General features: G+C 67.6%; 1 protein-coding gene across 1 annotated transcript; it reads left to right on the plus strand.

The window, feature by feature from the left end:
• The first annotated feature begins 529 nt into the window (after positions 1–529).
• On the plus strand, positions 530–20,815 carry LOC115640356 (leucine-rich repeat and calponin homology domain-containing protein 4-like). The gene is made up of 20 exons (XM_030543091.1): positions 530–577; positions 1,954–2,165; positions 2,246–2,372; positions 3,306–3,411; positions 3,736–3,872; positions 4,130–4,248; positions 5,064–5,160; positions 9,296–9,383; positions 9,630–9,730; positions 10,601–10,668; positions 13,507–13,632; positions 13,727–13,785; positions 14,151–14,200; positions 14,306–14,369; positions 15,496–15,609; positions 15,790–15,887; positions 17,316–17,432; positions 18,227–18,346; positions 19,669–19,830; positions 20,681–20,815. Exons 1-20 carry the CDS (start codon positions 530–532, stop codon positions 20,813–20,815), a joined length of 2,148 nt encoding a protein of 715 aa, XP_030398951.1.
• The last annotated feature ends 204 nt before the right edge of the window (positions 20,816–21,019 follow it).

A 21,019-nucleotide genomic window follows, 5' to 3' on the forward strand; every position in this document is an offset into this window, starting at 1 on the left:
CTGGATGGTCCCCTGGGCGGGGTGAAGGCGTCTCTCCCCGAAAGGCCAGGTGGGAAGGCGTCGAGACAGGGCCAATCCACCTCCGCCCCGGGGCGTTTGGGCCCAGATGACTCCCAGCGGTGCTCTGTTCCCACGGGAAAGTGGCTGGCTTCATCCTTCCAGCCTTGTCCTGCTGTTCCTGGCTTTTCTCTGCCCCTCTCGGCTTTTCCAGCGGCTCCTTTTAGAGCTTTGCTCCTTTCAGCCCAGAGGGAGCCAGTGCCCAGGCCTGATCCTCGTCAGGGGCTTGCAGGAACGGCTCTTCTCCTGCCAGAGGCTCGCACGCTCGGTGCCAAGTTCAATACCCTCTCGGCAGCTTGCCTGGGCCCCTCTGGGTCGCGCGGTCGACAAAACATTTACCCTGCCGGCGGCTGCGGCCCAGGGCCTGCGCGTGTGTGCAGGGAAACGGCTCCTGAGTCAGCCCTTCTCGGTGGTGAGTGCTGGGCTGGTCTCCCGCCAGCCGCTCGCAGCCTCGGCCACTTGGAAACGGGCCATGCCTCCGTTCCGGGCCCGGCGAGCCACAGGGAGCTTCTGCTTGGCTGTTTGTCCCCTTCCATCCTGGGGTTAGGGGAGAGCCCAGGAGCCCTGCTGGGCTCAGGACCCCTGTTGTGCCAGGCACTGTACGGGCCCCCCAACTGAGATTGGGGGCCCCCATTGTGCCGGGCACTGCACAGACCTCCCTGACGGAGATCAGGGCCCCCCATGGTGCCAGGTACTCTATGGACACCCCTAACTGAGATTGGGGGCCCCCATTGTGCCGGGCACTGCACAGACCTCCCTGACGGAGATCAGGGCCCCCCATGGTGTCAGGTACTCTATGGACACCCCTAACTGAGATTGGGGGCCCCCATTGTGCCGGGCACTGCACAGACCTCCCTGACGGAGATCAGGGCCCCCCCATGGTGCCAGGTACTCTATGGACACCCCTAACTGAGATTGGGGGCCCCCATTGTGCCGGGCACTGCACAGACCTCCCTGACGGAGATCAGGGCCCCCCATGGTGCCAGGTACTCTATGGACACCCCTAACTGAGATTGGGGGCCCCCATTGTGCCGGGCACTGCACAGACCTCCCTGACGGAGATCAGGGCTGCCCATGGTGTCAGGTACTCTATGGACACCCCTAACTGAGATTGGGGGTCCCCATTGTGCCGGGCACTGCACAGATCTCTCTGACGGAGATCAGGGCCCCCCCATGGTGCCAGATACTCTACAGACCCCTCCGACTGAGATTGGGGGCCCCCCCATTGTGCCAGGCACTGCACAGGGTTCGTCCCTGGCTGTGCCGAGGCCTCTCTGCTCCCGGGAGCCAGGACTCCTGGGTTCGTTTCCGGCTGGGCCAGGGCCAGGACTCCTGGGTTCGTCCCTGGCTGTGCCGAGGCCTCTCTGCTCCCGGGAGCCAGGACCCCTGGGTGAATGAGTGAGGAAAAGTGAAACTATCGAGCATTTACACAAATCTCTCCCCTTCCTCGCTTCGCTTCGGAATGGGTTGGGGCTGAACTCTCTCAGGGAGAGTTAACTGTGACCCTGCTCTTGGGCTGGGAGGCGAAATCTCTATGGGACGTGCGTCGAGCAAACGCGATTCCAGCTGCAGGGTCCAGCTGTTTCAAGGGCTCCCACCCAATTCCTCCGTGCTCATGGCCACATGTGGCGTTTTCCTCCCAGCACCCCTGGGCTCGGGCCGGGCCGTGATCCGGCCTCTGCTAGGTCGATTTACAGGAATTACCGGCGCATGTCCCCCCGCCTGCCTTCTGCGGGTGGTGCGCGGCCTCACGCCTGGGTTCTCTGGGAGGGCAGGGGGGTCTGGTGGTTAGAGCAGGACACCTCTTCCTGGCTTGGTCACCGTGCCTCAGTTTCCCCTCATGAGCTCGGGGCCCCCCATTGTGCTGGGCACTGCCAGGCGAGTTGCCTGTAGCAGGACACCTGGGAGCTTGGTGCAGGCGCTGGGGGGCGCCTAACAGCCTCCCCTCTCGTCCCACACCCAGATCTCTCCCGGAACCGCTTTGCCGAAGTGCCCGAGGACGCCTGCCACCTGGTCTCCTTGGAAGGGCTGAGTCTGTACCACAACTGCCTGCGGAGCATCCCGCCGGCCATCGCCAACCTGCAGTCCCTCACCTACCTGAACCTCAGGTAACGGCCGGGCTGGGGGGAGGGATCCCGCCTGACTGGCGCCGGCCGCGGTTCTAACGGCGCCTTCTCCCACCCCACAGCCGGAACCAACTCACCTCCCTCCCGCCCTGCCTCTGCCGCCTGCCCCTCAAGGTCCTCGTCGCCACCAACAACAAGCTGGCCTCGCTGCCCGACGAGACGGGCTCGCTGAGCAACCTGCGCCAGCTGGTGAGTGGGGCCGGCGGGCGCCGCGGGGCCCGGCCTGCGAAACGGGGACCCCGCCAGATCCCTCCTGCCAAGCTGGGAGACCGGCAGGGGGCGCTCTCCCCCGGCAGGCGGGGCTGGCCCCAGGGCGGGGCTAGGGGGCACCGCGGGGCCCGTCCCGCGAAACGGGGACCCCGGTGGGCTTGGGACTCTGCCAGATTCCTCCTGCCAAGCTGGGAGACCGCAAGGGAAAATCCGACACGGCAGGGGGCGCTGTGAGGCAAGGAGCAGGGCAGGGGCTCAGCAGGGGGCGCTCTCCCCCAGCAGGTGGGGCTGGCCCCAGGGCGGCGCTAGGGGGCACTGTGGGGCAGGAAGCGGGGGAGGGCCAGCAGGGGGCGCTCTGCCCTGGCAGGCAGGGCTGGCCCCAGAGTGGCGCTAGGGGGCGCTGTGGGGCAGGGAGCAGGGCGGGGGCTCAGCAGGGGGCGCTCTCCCGTGGCAGGCGGGGCTGGCCCCAGGGCAGCACTAGGGGTTGCTATGGGGCAGGGAGCAGGGCAGGGGCTCAGTGGGGGGCGCTCTCCCCTGGCAGGCAGGGGTGGCCCTAGGGCTGCGCTAGGTGGCGCTGTGGGGCAGGGAGTGTGTGGGGGGGCTCGGCAGGGTGCACTGTCCCCTGGCAGGCAGGGCTGGCCCCAGGGCAGGGCTAGGGGGCGCTGTGGGGCAGGGAGCAGGGCGGGGGGTTCAGCAGGGGGCGCTCTCCCCTGGCAGACAGGGCTGGCCCCAGGGCTGCGCTAGGGGGTGCTGTGGGGCAGGGAGCGGGGCAGCACTAGGGGCACAGTGGGGGGCTCAGCGGGGGGCTCCCCGGCCAGCCCCGAACGCCCCGCTCCCCCCAGGGCACTGACAACGAGATACGAATCCCCCCCCCCCGCCAGGCCCTGCTAACCCAACCCCCCCACCCCCCAGGACGTGAGCTGCAATGAACTCCAGGCTCTGCCGGCCAGCATGGGCCGGCTGGAGTCCCTGCGAGATCTGAACCTGCGGAGGAACCAGCTAACCGCCCTGCCCGAAGGTCAGTGCCCCCTCCGTCTCTTTAAATCCCGGGGCAGGACCCCTTCCAGCCAATCGAGTGCAGGATGGGAATGGAAGCCACCAATCCTGTGAGCCCAGTGAGCTGGTACTTAAAGGGCCGGAGCGCGAATACCTTTCGGGCCCTTTCTCCTTGTTGGAGCGCCCTGGGAGCTGGGTCTGGATCTTGATTCTAGCCCCACATCCCCCGATGCCCCAGTGCCAGGGGGTGCCAGGCGGGACTGGGACTCCCCAAAGATCCCCCCCCTTCCGGCCGTGGGGCAGCTGGGGCCCCTGCCACGCTCACCGGGCCCCTCTGCTGCTCCAGAGCTGTCGGAGCTGCCCCTGGTCCGCCTGGATTTCTCCTGCAACCGGGTCGCCCGCATCCCCGTCTGCTACCGGCACCTCCGGCACCTGCAGACCATCCTGCTGGACAATAACCCCCTCCAGTCGCCGCCCGCGCAGGTGAGCCGGGGCGGGGCCCGGCCCGAGGGGGGGGGCAGCGGGACTGGCGGGATGGAGGGAAACTGACCCGGGGAAGGAGGGCTGGGCGGGCGGTAAAGCCAGAGCCGTCCCAATGGGCAACCAGGCACCGATTTTCCACTGTGCGGGTGGCTAACATGGGACCGGGCGGTGACTCTGTGAAGGGGTGGGGGCTCCCCCTGCCTCAGCCCAGCCCTAATGAGCCTCCTCCACCCCTACCCCCCCGTCTCTCACCCCAGATCTGCCTGAAAGGCAAAATCCATATCTTCAAGTACCTCAACCTGGAAGCCTGCAGCAAAACAGGGCCTGACCTGGCCGACTTCACCCGGCCCACCCGGCCCACCGGCTTTGGCACCTGGTAAGGGAGCTTCACTGGGGCAGGGGGACCTGGAATCGCCCCAGCTTGGCCGGCCCCCGCGTGGCAACCCAGTGCTGCTAGATGTTCTGTATCCTGTTCCCACTGGTTGCCCCTCCAGCAGATAGAAACCCACTGGCTCCCCCACCCCTGACAGCCAGGACTCCTGGGTTATCTCCCTGGCTGTGGGAGGGGAGTGGAGGCTGGTGGGTTAGAGCAGGAGGGCTGGGAGCCAGGACTCCTGGGTTCTCTCCCTGGCTCTGGGAGGGCAGTGGGGGCTGGTGGGTTAGAGCAGGGGGGGCTGGGAGCCAGGACTCCTGGGTTCTCTCCCCGGCTCCAGGAGGGGAGTGGTGGCTGATGGGTTAGAGCAGGAGGGCTGGGAGCCAGGACTCCTGGGTTCTCTCCCCGGCTGTGGGAGGGGAGTGGAGGCTGGTGGGTTAGAGCAGGAGGGCTGGGAGCCAGGACTCCTGGGTTCTCTCCCCAGCTCTGGGAGGGCAGTGGGGGCTGGTGGTTAGAGCAGGGGGGCTGGGAGCCAGGACTCCTGGGTTCTCTCCCCGGCTCCAGGAGGGGAGTGGGGGCTGATGGGTTAGAGCGGGGGAAGGCTGGGAGCCTGGACTCCTGGATTCTATTTCTGGATCTGCCCCTTTCTCGAGAGCTTGGGGAGGAAGTGCCAAGTTCCGTCACTCCCCTGCCCGTCTCTGTACTGGGCTGATTCCAGGCTCCGTGCTGCATTGTGAAGCATCTTCTCCAGCACCTTTCACCAGAGGATCTCAAAGCACCTCTCCCTGCCCCCTCACCCACCTCTCTCTGCTCCTCAGCCTCTCCGACGAGTTCTACCCCGGCCGGCAGTACGGCGGCTTGGACTCAGGCTTCAACAGCGTCGACAGCGGCAGCAAGCGGTGGTCTGGGAACGAGGTATGGACCGCACGGCACGGTGCCATCTGGAGCACGCAGGGCAGCAACGGCCCCCCCCTTCCTAGCCCCGAGCGATGGGCAGTGGGTCAGGGTTCTGCGTTCCAAGGCGATGCCAGCGCTGCATGGGAGCTGGTGGACTGCGAAGAGGGATTGGATGGCAGACAGGAGACTGGCGGTGCTGGCTTGGGGGTCACAGCTTGTTACGTGCTGTGACGTGCTCCGGGTCGGTTTCACCTGTGTCGGATAGTTTCACATACCAGCGTTGGAACCTTTCACCAGCACCGGGTGCGGGTCGGTCAGTTTCACGTACCGGCGTCAGTCCTTTTCACTGGCGCCGGGCACGGATTGGTCAGTCATGCGGGTCGGTCAGTTTCACCCACAGCGGGCACGGATCGGTCAGTTGTGCAGGTCGGTCAGTTTCACGTACCGGCGTCGGTCCCTTTCACCCACACCGGGCACGGATCGGTCAGTTGTGCAGGTCGGTCAGTTTCACGTACCGGCGTCGGTCCCTTTCACCCACACCGGGCGCGGATCAGTCAGTCGTGCGGGTCGGTCCGTTTCATGTACCGGTGTCGGTCTCTTTCACCCACAGCTGGCGCAGATCGGTCAGTCATGCGGGTCGGTCAGTTTCACGTACCGGCGTCGGTCCCTTTCACTGGCGCCGGGCGCGGATCGGTCAGTCGTGCGGGTCGGTCAGTTTCATGTACCGGCATCGGTCCCTTTCACCCACACCGGGCGCGGATCGATCAGTCGTGCGGGTCGGTCAGTTTCACGTACCGGCGTCGGTCCCTTTCACCCACACCGGGCGCGGATCAGTCAGTCATGCGGGTCGGTCAGTTTCACGTGCCGGCGTCGGTCTCTTTCACCCACACCAGGCGCGGATCGGTCAGTCGTGCGGGTCGGTCAGTTTCACGTACCGGCGTCGGTCTCTTTCACCCACACCAGGCGCGGATCGGTCAGTCGTGCGGGTCGGTCAGTTTCACGTACCGGCGTCGGTCCCTTTCACCCACACCGGGTGCGGATCGGTCAGTCGTGCGGGTCGGTCAGTTTCACGTACCGGCATTGGTCCCTTTCACCCACACCGGGCGCGGATCGGTCAGTCGTGCGGGTCGGTCAGTTTCACGTACCGGCGTCGGTCCCTTTCACCCACACCGGGTGCGGATCGGTCAGTCGTGCGGGTCGGTCACTTTCACGTACCGGCATTGGTCCCTTTCACCCACACCGGGTGCGGATCGGTCAGTCGTGCGGGTCGGTCAGTTTCACGTACCGGCATTGGTCCCTTTCACCCACACCGGGCGCGGATCGGTCAGTTGTGCAGGTCGGTCAGTTTCACGTACCGGCGTCGGTCCCTTTCACTGGCGCCGGGCGCGGATCGGTCAGTCATGCGGGTCGGTCAGTTTCACGTACCGGCGTCGGTCCCTTTCACCCACACCGGGCGCGGATCAGTCAGTCATGCGGGTCGGTCAGTTTCACGTACCGGCATTGGTCCCTTTCACCCACACCGGGCGCGGATCGGTCAGTTGTGCAGGTCGGTCAGTTTCACGTACCGGCGTCGGTCCCTTTCACTGGCGCCGGGCGCGGATCGGTCAGTCATGCGGGTCGGTCAGTTTCACGTACCGGCGTCAGTCCCTTTCACCCACACCGGGTGCGGATCGGTCAGTCGTGCGGGTCGGTCAGTTTCACGTACCGGCGTCGGTCCCTTTCACCCACACCGGGCACGGATCAGTCAGTCATGCGGGTCGGTCCGTTTCACGTACCGGTGTCGGTCTCTTTCACCCACACCGGGCGCGGATCGGTGAGTTGTGCGGGTTGGTCAGTTTCACGTACCGGCGTCGGTCCCTTTCACCCACACCAGGCGCGGATCGGTCAGTCGTGCGGGTCGGTCAGTTTCACGTACCGGCGTCGGTCCCTTTCACCCACACCGGGTGCGGATCGGTCAGTCGTGCGGGTCGGTCAGTTTCACGTACCGGCGTCGGTCCCTTTCACTGGCGCCGGGCGCGGATCGGTCAGTCGTGCGGGTCGGTCAGTTTCACGTACCGGCGTCGGTCCCTTTCACCCACACCGGGCGCGGATTGGTCAGTCATGCGGGTCGGTCACTTTCACGTACCGGCGTCGGTCCCTTTCACCCACACCAGGCGCGGATCGGTCAGTCGTGCGGGTCGGTCAGTTTCACGTACCGGCGTCGGTCCCTTTCACCCACACCGGGCGCGGATCGGTCAGTCGTGCAGGTCGGTCCGTTTCATGTACCGGCGTCGGTCCCTTTCACCCACACCGGGTGCGGATCGGTCAGTCGTGCGGGTCGGTCAGTTTCACGTACCGGCGTCGGTCCCTTTCACTGGCGCCGGGCGCGGATCGGTCAGTCGTGCGGGTCGGTCAGTTTCACGTACCGGCGTCGGTCCCTTTCACCCACACCAGGCGCGGATCGGTCAGTCGTGCGGGTCGGTCAGTTTCACGTACCGGCGTCGGTCCCTTTCACCCACACCGGGTGCGGATCGGTCAGTCGTGCAGGTAGGTCAGTTTCACGTACCGGCGTCGGTCCCTTTCACTGGCGCCGGGCGCGGATTGGTCAGTCGTGCAGGTAGGTCAGTTTCACCCACAGCGGGCGTGGATCGGTCAGTTGTGCAGGTCGGTCAGTTTCACGTACCGGCGTCGGTCCTTTTCACTGGCGCCGGGCACAGATTGGTCAGTCGTACGGGTCGGTCAGTTTCACGTACCGGCGTCAGTCCCTTTCACCCACACCGGGCGCGGATCAGTCAGTCATGCGGGTCGGTCAGTTTCACGTACCGGCGTCGGTCCCTTTCACCCACACCGGGCGCATATCGGTCAGTCGTGCGGGTCGGTCAGTTTCACGTACCGGCGTCGGTCCCTTTCACCCACACCAGGCGTGGATCGGTCAGTTGTGCAGGTCAGTCCGTTTCACGTACCGGCGTCGGTCCCTTTCACTGGCGCCGGGCGCGGATCGGTCAGTCGTGCGGGTCGGTCAGTTTCACGTACCGGCGTCGGTCCCTTTCACCCACACCAGGCGCGGATCGGTCAGTCGTGCGGGTCGGTCAGTTTCACGTACCGGCGTCGGTCCCTTTCACCCACACCGGGCGCATATCGGTCAGTCGTGCGGGTCGGTCAGTTTCACGTACCGGCGTCGGTCCCTTTCACCCACACCAGGCGTGGATCGGTCAGTTGTGCAGGTCAGTCCGTTCACGTACCGGCGTCGGTCCCTTTCACTGGCGCCGGGCGCGGATCGGTCAGTCGTGCGGGTCGGTCAGTTTCACGTACCGGCGTCGGTCCCTTTCACCCACACCAGGCGCGGATCGGTCAGTCGTGCGGGTCGGTCAGTTTCACGTACCGGCGTTGGTCCCTTTCACCCACACCAGGCGCGGATCGGTCAGTTGTGCAGGTCGGTCCGTTTCACGTACCGGCGTCGGTCCCTTTCACTGGTGCCAGGCGCGGATCGGTCAGTCGTGCGGGTCGGTCAGTTTCATGTACCGGCGTCGGTCCCTTTCACTGGCGCCGGGCGCGGATCGGTCAGTCGTACGGGTCGGTCAGTTTCACGGACCGGCATTGGTCCCTTTCACTGGCGCCGGGCGCGGATCGGTCAGTCGTGCGGGTCGGTCAGTTTCACGGACCGGCATTGGTCCCTTTCACCCACACCAGGCGCGGATCGGTCAGTCGTGCGGGTCGGTCAGTTTCACGTACCGGCGTCGGTCCCTTTCACCCACACCAGGCGCGGATCGGTCAGTCGTGCAGGTCGGTCAGTTTCACATACTGGCCGTCGGTCCCTTCACTGGCGCCGGGCGCGGATCGGTCAGTTCTGCGGGTCGGTCAGTTTCACGTACCGGCGTCGGTCCCTTTCACCCACACCAGGCGCGGATCGGTCAGTCGTGCGGGTCGGTCAGTTTCACGTACCGGCGTCGGTCCCTTTCACCCACACCAGGCGCGGATCGGTCAGTCGTGCGGGTCGGTCCGTTTCACGTACCGGCGTCGGTCCCTTTCACTGGCGCCGGGCGCGGATCGGTCAGTCGTGCGGGTCGGTCAGTTTCACGTACCGGCGTCGGTCCCTTTCACCAGCGCTGGGCAGTCCCGGCATCCGACCCCCTCTGTGCCCCCCGACAGTCACCCGCCCCCTCTGCTCTCTCAGTCCACAGACGAGTTCTCCGACCTGTCGTTCCGCATCGCGGAGCTGGTGCGTGATCCCCGCCAGCTGAAGGAGAAGCAGGACCGGGCAGGTAAGCGGGTAGTAGTCCCTCCAGGTGGGGTTCCCTCGCCCCTGCTCCCGGGGTCCCAGTTACCCGCGGGGAGATGGCTGCTGCGGCCAAAGGGGAAAACAACTGCTGGCCTCTCCTGCCAGCAACAGCTCTGCCGCCCCAGCAGACCCACACGTGCCCGCCAAGCAGCTCCCACCCCCTGTGTGCCCACCTTCCCAGGGCTTCGCTGGGCGCGGAGCGGTGCCGCTGATGCTTTCCTCCCCGCAGCCAATGGAGAGCTGGAGCAGATCGACTTCATCGACACCAGCGTGGAGGAGGAGGAAGCGGCCAAGCTGGAGAGCAGTTCGCATGCCGTGGCCCCGGCAGAGGTGAGGGGGGGCCGGGAAGACTACAACTCCCAGGATGCAGTGCTCCACCGTGGGCCTGTTGGCTGTCCTCTCTTCCTGCAGGGGTGCTGCCCCCTAGGGGAAGGGGGGAGGAACTGGCCCAGGGCAGAGAGAAGTATTGCACTGGACCCAAAATGGGGTCATGGCCCCACTCCCAGACCCAAGAGAATTTAGGGATTCTGGAAAATATTCGAACACTGAAATCTCTGGCTTGGGCGCCGCTGCCGCACTGCCTCATGGGAGTTATGGTTCGCTGGCTTCGTGCCACCCATTCTCCCCTATGCGTCGGGCTCCCTAGTCGGACTGCGTCTCCCATGGTGCACCATGGTCTGGCCTCAGGGTGAGGGAAGCTTTTGCATCATGGGAGATGTAGTTTAGAAACCACAAGCCTCCATTCCCTGTGTGGACTGGGCTCCCTAGTTGGACTCATCTCCATGGTGCACCCTGGTCTGGTTTCAGAGTGAGGCTCTTGCATCCTGGGACTCCCTGGCCATGGTGTATCCTGGGAGATGTAGTTTTGAGGGATAATTCCAGCTCAGGCCCACTGCTCCTGCCAGCTGGGGGCACGGCTGTGCCAGCGGGCCCAGAGAATTGCCCAAGCGGGGAGGGGCAGCCTCAGGCTTCAAGCGGGACCGTTGCCAGGCTGCCCGTGGTGTGAGTGGGCTGGGCTTGCACGGCTGCCAACACACAGCTACAAAGGAATCTGGGCACTGGGCCTGGGCGGTTAGAGCAGGGGGGTTCAGAGCCAGGACTCCTGGGTTCTCTGCATGGCTCTGGGAGGGGAGTAGGGGCTCGGAGCCAGGACTCCTGAGTTCTCTCCCTAATCCTTTCCCTCTTGCCTTCTGTCCCCAGGAGAAGCGGAGAGCAGAGAGGAGCCTTCCCCACAGAGCTGATGTCGGGGAGAAGGTGCCGAACAGCAGGTGAGCAGCAGCTGGTTAGCCCCTGTTCTGTGACAGGAGAGGGGTCCCTGGGTAACCGGCCGCCCTGCCCCAGAGGTGGCTGCATCTCAGCACCAGGCAAGGGGTCCCTGGGTAACCAGCCGCCCCGCCCCAGAGGTGGCTGCATCTCAGCACCTGGGCAAGGGGTCCCTGGGTATCCGGCCGCCCTGCCCCAGAGGTGGCTGCATCTCAGCGCCGGGCGAGGGGTCCCTGGGTAACCGGCCGCCCTGCCCCAGAGGTGGCTGCATCTCAGCGCCAGGCGAGGGGTCCCTGGGTATCCGGCCGCCTTGCCCCAGAGGTGGCTGCATCTCAGCGCTGGGCGAGGGGTCCCTGGGTAACTGGTCACCCCGCCCCAGAGGTGGCTGCATCTCAGCACCAGGCAATGGGTCCCTGGGTAACCAGCCGCCCCGCCCAGAGGTGGCTGCATCTCAGCGCCGGGCGAGGGGTCCCTGGGTAACCAGCCGCCTCACCCCAGAAGTGGCTGCATCTCAGCACCAGGTGAGGGGTCCCTGGGTAACCAGCTGCCCTGCCCCAGAGGTGGCTGCATCCAGCGCTGGGAGAGGGGTCCCTGGGTAACCGGCCGCCCTGCCCCAGGGTGGCTGCATCCAGGGACGGTGCAAGGATATTTTGCGCCCTAGACGAAAATTCCATCTTGCCCCCCCCCAAATGCCAGCTCAGAGGGGCTGGGCTCAGAGCTGGGGGTCAGGGCTGTTGGGGGGATGGGTTCAGGGGGTTTCCAGCTCAGAGGGACTGGGCTCGGAGCTGGGGGTCAGGGCTGTTGGGGGATGGGGTCAGGGGGTTTCCAGCTCAGAGGGACTGGGCTCAGAGCTGGGGGTCAGGGCTGTTGGGGGGATGGGGTCAGGGGGTTTCCAGCTCAGAGGGACTGGGCTCGGAGCTGGGGGTCAGGGCTGTGGGGGGGATGGGGTCAGGGGGTTTCCAGCTCAGAGGGACTGGGCTCGGAGCTGGGGTCAGGGCTGTTGGGGGATGGGGTCAGGGGGTTTCCAGCTCAGAGGGACTGGGCTCGGAGCTGGGGGTCAGGGCTGTTGGGGGGATGGGGTCAGGGGGGTGCCTGGGGGCACTGGGACAGCTCAGCTCTGCAGGCTGCTGGTCTCTCCAGCTGTCCAGGCACAAGGGGAGCAGCAGCAGGGACCAGCCAAGGACCAAGGGGGCAGGAGCAGGGACCAACCAAGGACCAAGGGGGCAGGAGCACGGGCGCCTGAGGCCGACCTGTGGGGAGGCACTTGCTTGCCTTGCCCAACGCATGAGCGTTGGGGTCCTCTTTCTTCCTCCGCTCCACCAGCCCACTGCTGAGGCTCTTTTCTTCTCCGTGCCCCTCGCTGGGGCTGACATGGAGGCTGAGCCAGGGGGCAGCCGCCGCTTTTCCTCCAGAAGCGAAGCCCTGGTGTTGTGCCCCTGTCGCAGGGCCCCTGCCACGTGCCCTAAGCAGAGCTGCGCAGCTCTGCCCAGCCGCCGGCGCCCCCGCCGGGCAACGAGAAAAATTGCAGAGGCTGGAGCCCCTGCTCTGGGAGGGAGAGGGGTTCTGAGCCTCTGCCTGCAGCTCAGGGATTCCCCTGGGTCAGCGCAGCTACCGTCAGCCCAAACCTCTGGGCTGCCGCAGCGGCACGCTGACCCCGGGGGGCGCCCTGGGCTGCCGCGCAGCGGCTCCCTGACCCCAGAGGGCACCCTGGGCTGCCAGGCTGCCACCCTGACCGGGGGGCGCCCTGGGCTGCCGCGGCTGCGTCTGACCGGGGGGCGGGGCTGCGGGCTGCGTCTGACCCAGGGGGCGCTGGGCTGCCGGGCTGCGTCCTGACCCGGGGGGCGCCCTGGGCTGCCGGGCTGCCACCCTGCCCCGGGGGGCGCTGGCTGCCGCGGCTGCGTCCTAACTCGGGGGGCGCCCTGGGCTGCGGGCTGCGTCCTGACGGGGGGCGCCCTGGGCTGCCGGGCTGCGTCCTGACCCGGGGGGCGCCCGGGCTGCCGGGCTGCCACCCTGACCCGGGGGGGCCCTGGGCTGCCGCGGCTGCGTCCTGACTGGGGGGCGCCCTGGCTGCCGTGGCTGCGTCCTGACCCGGGGGGCGCCCTGGGCTGCCGGGGCTCTGCTGCCTGACCCAGGGGCTGCGCGTCCTGGGCGCCGGGCTGCAGGGCTGCGTCCTGACCCGGGGGGCGACTGGGCTGCCGGGCTGCCACCCTGAACCCGGGGGCGCCCTGGCTGCCGCGGCTGCGTCCAACTCGGGGGGCGCCTGGGCTGCCGGGCTGCGTCCCTGACCCGGGGGGGCCCTGGGCTGCCGGGCTGCGTCCTAACTCGGGGGGCGCCCTGGGCTGCCGGGCTGGTCCTGACCCGGGGGGCGCCCTGGGCTGCCGGGCTGCCACCCTGACCCGGGGGGCGCCCTGGGCTGCCGCGGCTGCGTCCTGACCCCGGGGGGCCCTGGTGCCCGCTGCAGGCAGCTGCTGCTGCGGGCACCTCAGACTGCCTCTTCAGCAGCAGCGGCTGCAAACCATTTTTAAAAAAATTTTTGAGGGCGCCGCTTTTTTGGCGCCCTAGGCAACCGCCTAGTTCGCCTAAATGGTTGCACCGGCCCTGGCTGCATCTCAGCACCGGGCGAGGGGTCCCTGGGTAACCGGCCGCCCTGCCCCCTGGGTAACCAGCCGCCCCACCCCAGAGGTGGCCGCGTTGGGTGAGGAGTCTTAGCTGTCATTCAGCTGTAGTAGGTTGTTATCCTGTCATCTGACTCCCCCCCCACACCCCTGTAGGGGAAACTAAGCTGCAAAGTGCTGGCCTGGGTTCTCCTGCCCCCCACCAATGGCCCCAATCCCTCCCGCCAGGCCCAGCCCTCCGCAGGAAGAGCCCCCCGGCGAGGAGCGGAGGCGCCCCGAGACGCTGCAGATCTGGCAGGAGAGGGAGCGGCAGCAGCACGCGTTGCGGAGCCAGGCGCTGGAGAAGCGGGACAGGTACGTGGAGGGGGGGTGGGCCCCCGCCGGGGCCGGGGCTGGGTGGGGACATCTTGGCCTCCGCCCCCCCTGACCCTCTCTGCGTCTCTTACAGCCTGCTGAGGATGGGGGCCAAAGGCAGCTTCGGCAGCGCACAGGGCCAGCGGCCAGCAAGTGAGACACCCCCCACATGAGACATTCCTCTCCCCCGCCCCCCCAGGAGAAGTCCTCTCCCCCCTCATTGGCAGGGAGCTCCTGTCTCCCTTGGGCCGGGCTCGGGCCAGAGGCAACTTGAAACCCCGTGGAGCTGCTGGGATTTCCCCCGCCCTCCCCCCATAAGCTAGAGCAGCCTTGGGCTGCTCTCCAGCTCTGTCGCCTTCTGGAGATGAGGGTGGCTGAGCCATTCCTCCTTGTGTCCCCCCCCCATACCCTGTCCCCCCCTCCACGGCAGGGTCGGGGGCCCTATCCCAGCGCTGGGGGCACTTCATGCCCCCTTGGGGCCCCAGAGCAGCCCCCTCACCTGGCTCTGTCTCCCCCAGTGGCCCGTCGGATGAGCAGCAGCCTGCCCCAGAGGAAGCCGAGGACCCAGGTGAGAGGGGAGGGACTGGGGTCGGAAGGGGTTTGGAGGTGGGGGGAATGGTGCCCCATGGGACTCAGGCTGACTCCCCTCCCAACCCCCCCACGTCTGTTTCAGGTCACAGAGCAGCCACCCGGTGTCCTCAGCCCGGCATCCCCTGGGCAAATGCCCCGGCAGCAGGGTGAGTGCGGGAAGGGGGGCGTGGCCAGGAGAGGGGGTAACGCTCGGGGGCCGGGGGGGGGCCGCGGCAGGACACATATGACCAGGAGTGTCTGTGGGGAGGGTAGTGGGGGCTGGTGGGTCAGCGCAGGGGGGGCTGGGAGCCAGGACTCCTGGGTTCTCTCCCTGGCTCTGGGAGGGGAGTGGGGGTGGTGGGGTCAGAGCAGGGGGGGCTGGGAGCCAGGACTCCTGGTCTCTCCCCGGCTCTGGGAGGGGAGTGGGGGCTGGTGGGTCAGGAGCAGTGGGGGCTGGGAGCCAGGACTCCTGGGTTTCTCTCCCCGGCGCTGGGAGGGGAGTGGGGGCTGGTAGGTTAGAGCAGGGGGGCTGGGAGCCAGGACTCCTGGGTTCTCTCCCCGGCTCTGGGGGGGGAGGGGGGGCTGGTGGGTTAGAGCAGGGGGGCTGGGGTCCAGGGACTCCTGGGTTCTCTCCCCGGCTCTGGGAGGGGAGTGGGGGCTGGTGGCTTAGAGCAGGGGGGCTGGGGGTCAGGACTCGGGTTCTCTCCCCGGCTCTGGGAGGGCAGTGGGGGCGGGTGGTTAGAGCAGGGGGGCTGGGAGCCAGGACTCCTAGGTTCTCTCCCCGGCTCTGGGAGGGGAGTGGGGGCTGGTGGGTCAGAGCAGTGGGGGCTGGGAGCCAGGACTCCTGGGTTCTCTCCCCGGCGCTGGGAGGGGAGTGGGGGCTGGTGGGTTAGAGCAGGGGGGCTGGGAGCCAGGACTCCTGGGTTCTCTCCCAGCTCTGGGAGGGGAGTGGGGGCTGGTGGGTTAGAGCAGGGGGGCCTGGGGTCCAGGACTCCTGGGTTCTCTCCCCGGCTCTGGGAGGGGAGTGGGGGCTGGTGGGTTAGAGCAGGGGGGCTGGGAGCCAGGACTCCTGGGTTCTCTCCCCGGCTCTGGGAGGGCAGTGGGGGCTGGTGGTTAGAGCAGGGGGGCTGGGGGTCAGGACTCCTGGGTTCTCTCCCTGGCTCTGGCGTGGGACACGTGTCCCCCTGGGGTAGGTGATCCTGGCCGAAGGGACCTGCAGCGCACGGTCCCAGCTGTGCGGTTGGGGGGTGCTCTGGGGCAGGATCTCACCTCCCTTCTCCCCCTGCCCCCCAGAGTCGCTCCCCCCCGCAGGTCTCAGCCCCCTGGCACGGGAGCCCGGCTCGGCGCAGAAGCCCAGCAGCTTCCTCTTCCGCTCCTCGTCACGGACGGCCATCAAGCCTGGCTCTGGTAGGTGGCACCCCACGGCTCTGCCCCCTCTGCTGGCGGGGCAGGGAACTGCCGTGACCCCCGGCAGCTCCGCAGGTCCGGGGTTCGAATCCTGCCCACGGCCTGCACGCCTGCACGGGGCCGCGCGCTCCCCGCCGGCCGTGCGTCTCCGTCCCCTGAGCCCTGCCGTCCTCTCTGCAGCCTGCACCCCCAACGACCCGACCGCCGACCCCAGCACCCCCTGCGGCTACGGCCAGCTCGCACGACCTGGACGAGAAGGACTTAACCAGTCCAGCTCCGCAAGGTACAGCCGCGCCCCCCCGCCCGGTCCCCCCATGAGCTCCCCGCAGCGAGTCCCCATGGGTGGTGCCCCTGGGGTCCCCCCTGAGGCCCCCAAAGGCCCTGCCTCCCCCCCCCGCCCCGGGCTTTATCCTCTCTCCTGGGCAAACCGGTCACCTGGGCGCTTCGTTCCCAGCCCACATGGCTGGCTCCTTGCGGGGGGCGGGCCCTCGCCATGGTGGGCCGATCTCTGTGCCCCATTAGCCCGTCGCTGTCACACCTGCCTCCAGGGGTCGCTGCACCAATCCCGCGCCCTAGATACGGGAGTGACCCGTGGGGAAATTGAGGCACACACACAGTGTTCAGACAAAGACGCCCCTGAAAGCTTGGCTGAGATCCACACCAGGGCCTGCAAGGCTGGGAGCCGGACGCCTGGGTTCTCTCTCCGGCTTTGGGAGGGGGTGGGGGCTGGTGGTTAGAGCAGGGGGGTCTGGGAGCCAGGACTCCTGGGTTCTCTCCCGGCTCTGGGAGGGGAGGGGGGGCTGGTGGTTAGAGCAGGTGGGCTGGGAGCCAGGACTCCTGGGTTCTCTCCCCGGCTCTGGAGGGGAGTGGGGGCTGGTGGTCAGAGCAGGGGGGGGCTGGAGCCAGGACTCCTGGTTCTCCCCCGGCTCTGGGAGGGAAGTGGCGGCTGGTGGGTCAGAGCAGGGGGGGCTGGAGCCAGGACTCCTGGTTCTCGGCTCTGGGAGGGGAGCTGCGGGCTGGTGGGTTAGAGCTGGGGGGGCTGGAGCCAGGACTCCTGGGTTCCTCCCCTGTTCTGGGAGGGAAGAGGGGGCTGGTGGGTCAGAGCAGGGGGGCTGGAGCCAGGACTCCTGGGTTCTCTCCGGCTCTGGGAGGGGAGTAGGGGCTGGTGGTTAGAGCAGGAGGGCTGGGAGCCAGACACCTGGGTTCTCTCTCCGGCTTGGGAGGGGAGTGGGGGCTGGTGGTAGAGCAGGAGGGCTGGGAGCCAGGACTCCTGGGTTCTCTCTCGGCTTTGGGAGGGGCAGTAGGGGGCTGGTGGTTAGAGCAGGGGGGGCTGGAGCCAGGACTCCTGGGTTCTCCTCGCTCTGGGCGAGGAGTGGGGGCTGGTGGGTTAGAGCAGGGGGGGCTGGGAGCCAGGACCTGGGTTCTCTCCCTGGCTATGGGAGGGGAGTGGGGGCTCGTGGGTTAGAGCAGGGGGGGCTGGGAGCCAGGATCCTGGGTTCTCTCCCCGGCTCTTGGGGGGGAGTGGGGCTGGTGGTTAGAGCAGGGGGGCTGGGAGCCAGGACTCCTGGGTTCTCCGCAGCTCTGCCCTGCTTCCCCGGGGAGGTAATTTGAGCTTCCCCGACACTGTGCGTAAGTTCCCTGCAGTGCGTGGGGGGGGGTCTATGGGCCCCCACCAAGCCGCCTGTCTCTCCCTCACCGCCCCGCAGGCCATTGAATCGCGACTCAGCGTGACGCTGGCGGAGGACCTGGGAGATGCCCTGGCCAAGGGGCCGTGCTGTGCAGATGGTCAACCACCTGCGCACGCGCTCTGTGCCTTCATCCACGTCCCGTCTCCCGCCGGGTGAGTGGGGAACCCCACCCCGCCCGGACGCCTGGGTTCTCCCCGGCTCTGGGAGGGGAGTGGGGGCTGGTGGGTCAGAGCAGGGGGGGCTGGGAGCCAGGACTCCTGGGTTCTGTCCCAGCTCTGTGGGGCAGTGGGGGCTGGTGGGTTTGAGGAGTTGGGCTGGGAGCCAGGACTCCTGGGTTCTCTCCCCAGCTCTGGGAGGGGAGGGGGGGCTGGTGGGTTAGAGCAGGGGGGCTGGGAGCCAGGACTCCTGGGTTCTCTCCCCGGCTCTGGGAGGGGAGTGGGGGCTGGTGGGTCAGAGCAGGGGGGGCTGGGAGCCAGGACTCCTGGGTTCTCTCCCCGGCTCTGGGAGGGGAGTGGGGGCTGGTGGGTTAGAGCAGGGGGGCTGGGAGCCAGGACTCCTGGGTTCTCTCCCGGCTCTGGGAGGGGAGTGGGGGGCTGGTGGTTAGAGCAGGTGGGCTGGGAGCCAGGACTCCTGGGTTCTCTCCCGGCTCTGGGAGGGGAGTGGGGAGCTGGTGGTTAGAGCAGGGGGGCTGGGAGCCCGGACTCCTGGGTCTCTCCCCAGCTCTGGGGAGGGGAGTGGGGGCTGGTGGTCAGAGCAGGGGGGCTGGGGCCAGGACTCCTGGGTTCTCTCCCCAGCTCGGGTCTGTCTCCAGAACTGAGGCTGGACTGCGTCATCTTGAAAGGAAACTGAGTGTCGTATGATGGGACAGCAGCTTGGGCTTCCCTGCCCCCCCGCCCAGCCTTGGCCCCCCCAGCTCTGGTACCCCTTAGCCCCCTGCGCCCCCCATCCCTCTCAACCTCTGCCTCCCACAGCCAAAGCTGAACAAGGTCAAATGTCGGAAAAACGTGGAGAGCTTCCTGGAGGCCTGTCGCCGCATGGGGGTCCCAGAGGTAAGGGGGGATGGGGGGTCTCTGATTTCTGTGCTGTGCAGCTGGGAGCAGAGAGTCACTTCTACATGGCGCCCCATGGGGCTGCACTAGTGCAAGGCCGCCCCTTCTTGTGGCAATTGCACTACCCTGTGCAAAGCCCCACCTTTCTCTCGGTCCCAGCCTCTCATGCAAGTGCACTGTGCTCATGTGTACCATGCCCCTCTTGGCAAAGCCACACCTGCTTGTGCGAAGCCACGCCCCTGTCGCCCAAGCCACGCCCCAGGTACGGACTCCCAGCTGACAGGCCCCTACCCAGGAGATGCAGTGCTCTTCTCCAGCATGCCTGGGGTCACCCCAGAATCCCTGCTGCGCCCACCCCGTGGGCCAGTGCTGAGGCTCCTGTCCCCCTTTGCACGGCAGCAGCGTGGGGCTGAGATCCTGCCTGGCCCCCGCCAGCTGAGCGTGGGGTCTGTCGTACAGCACCCAGCACCGACCCTGGGGAGAGAACCTGGGAGTCCTGGCTCCCGGCCCCCCTATGCTCTAACCACCAGCCCCACTCCCCTCCCAGAGCCGGGGAGAGAACCAGGAGTCCTGGCTCCCAGCCCCCTACTGCTCTAACCACCAGCCCCACTCCCTCCCAGAGTCGGGGAGAGACCCCAGGAGTCCTGGCTCCAACCGCCCGGTCTAACCCACCAGCTCCGCTCCCTCCCAGAGCGGGGAGAGAACCAGAGAAGGAGTCCTGGCTCCCAGCCCCCTGCTCTAACCCACCAGCCTCGCTCCCTCCCAGAGCCGGGGAGGAGAACCCAGGAGTCCTGGCTCCCAGCCCCCCTGCTCTAACCACCAGCCCCCACTCCCCTCCCAGCGCCGGGGAGAGAATCCAGGAGTCTGGCTCCCAGCACCCCCCTGCTCTAACCACCAGTCCCACTCCCTCCCAGAGCTGGGGAGAGAACCAGGAGTCCTGGCTCCCAGCCCCCCTGCTCCAACCCACCAGCCCCACTGCCCCCCAGCGCTGGGGAGAGAACCAGGAGTTCTGGCTCCCAGCCCCCCTGCTCTAACCCACCAGCCCCCACTCCCCTCCCAGGGCCGGGGAAGAGAACCAGGAGTCCTGGCTCCCAGCCCCGTGCTCTAACCGCCAGCCCCCACTCCCCTCCCAGAGCCGGGGAGAGACCCCAGGAGTCTGGCTCCCAGCCCCCTGCTCCAACGCCAGCCCCCACTCCCCTCCCCGTCTGGCTCCGGCAGGTCTCTGGGTGCTGGCAGATGCAGGGTTGGGGGCCCAGCCGGTCTCATGCCCCCAGCAGCTCCCTTAACCTCTCTCCTGTCTTTGTCTCCCACGCCGGGCCCAGGTCGCCCTCTGCTCCGCCTCCGACGTGCTCCAGGGGGACGCCGGGCGGCTCCGGGGCACCCTGCGGGCTGCTGCACCCCGGAGCCGCGGAGGAGAGCCCTGCCGCTGCCCACGCGCGCCGCCCTGCCGGGCCCCTCGCCGGCTTCGCCTCTTCTATGTCTCCGTGATGTCGCTGCTTTTCCTGGCCTACTGCAAGCTCTGGGGCTTCTGAGGAGCGTGGGGGGCCCCGGCCCTGCCTAGTGCTTAGAGCGACCCACGGCGGGGTGTGGGGCTGGGTCAGTCCTCCCTCTGGGGTCTGGTGGATTCTGGGGGGTTCTCGTTCCCAACTGCCTTCAAACCCGCCTCCTCCTTCGGAGACCTGCTGTGGGTCCCGGAGCCCCGGTGTGGGCCCGCTCGGGGCGCGAGCCAGCCCCTTCTCCAGCTCCCAGTGCCTCACAGTGGCCACGGGCTGCCTGCGGCCAGCTCGGTTCGGTTGCCTTAACGCGGTGGTAAATTTACGGCTCTGTATATTTATATATATTGGAAGGCCGAGCCCAGGCGCCGGCAGGAATGTACAAAGTGTAAATAGCGTGTGGGCCTTTGCCCCGGGGGTGGCCCCAGCGGGTCTTCTCTTCGGCGATTTCCTGTTGTACGTGTGCCCCCCTCCCCGGCCGCGAGTGTGGTCCTGCCCCCGCGCTGTCGCGTCGCCGAGAAATGCAGCGCTCCAACCCACCGTGGCTTTGTCTTGGTTTGCTTTGGCTTGTCTGTGCTTTGGCGCGGGGGCGGGTGCCCGCTGGCCCCGGTGGGAATGGGGTGGGGGGCAGTTCACTGGCGCTGCCAGAACGGGACCCCGATTACAGCCCCGGTGGGTCGGCCTCGCTGGAACGGCTCGGTTCAAGGGGGCCCATCTGGCCCGGCGTCCCGGCTGCTCTAAAACCTCCTTCCGTGAGCGGTGGGTGTCTCCCACCAGCGCCCCAGCGGTGGAGGTCCAGGCAGCTGCCTCCCCACCCCCTCTAACGTTTCCTCTCTCCCAGGAAGCCCTGTGCCAGGCCCAGCACGCCTGGACGAGGAGAGCCTGGCGCCGCTGGCCGGACCGTCCAGGCCCTGCTGACTGTGGGCCAGCCCCCAAAGAAGCCGACGCCCCCGAGGGCACCTCCAGCAAGATCTAAGGGGCGGGGCCCTGACGCTAATGGCACGGCCGAGGGGCCAGGACTAGAACGCCCCGGCCGGTGGGGGCTGGACAGTGCTGAGCGTTCCCCCACGTGGGGCACTGGGGGGCCCGGCTCATCACCAAGCAGACGGTACAGCGAGGGCCCTGCCCCCCCAGCGCCTAGCGAGAGCTGGGCCCCCTTTGGTGGCCGCAGTGGGATCCT

Source organism: Gopherus evgoodei, unplaced genomic scaffold (assembly GCF_007399415.2).
Source record: "Gopherus evgoodei ecotype Sinaloan lineage unplaced genomic scaffold, rGopEvg1_v1.p scaffold_308_arrow_ctg1, whole genome shotgun sequence".
NCBI lineage: Eukaryota > Metazoa > Chordata > Testudines > Testudinidae > Gopherus > Gopherus evgoodei.

Excerpts from the sequence above, each read along its gene's own strand:
- LOC115640356 (XM_030543091.1), top strand. The coding sequence starts at position 530 with ATGCCTCCGTTCCGGGCCCGGCGAGCCACAGGGAGCTTCTGCTTGGCT. Across the intron at positions 578-1,953 it reads CAGGGAGCTTCTGCTTGGCT|GACACCTGGGAGCTTGGTGC; the intron begins GTTTGTCCCCTT and ends TGCCTGTAGCAG. Across the intron at positions 18,347-19,668 it reads GCCGCATGGGGGTCCCAGAG|GTCGCCCTCTGCTCCGCCTC; the intron begins GTAAGGGGGGAT and ends CGCCGGGCCCAG.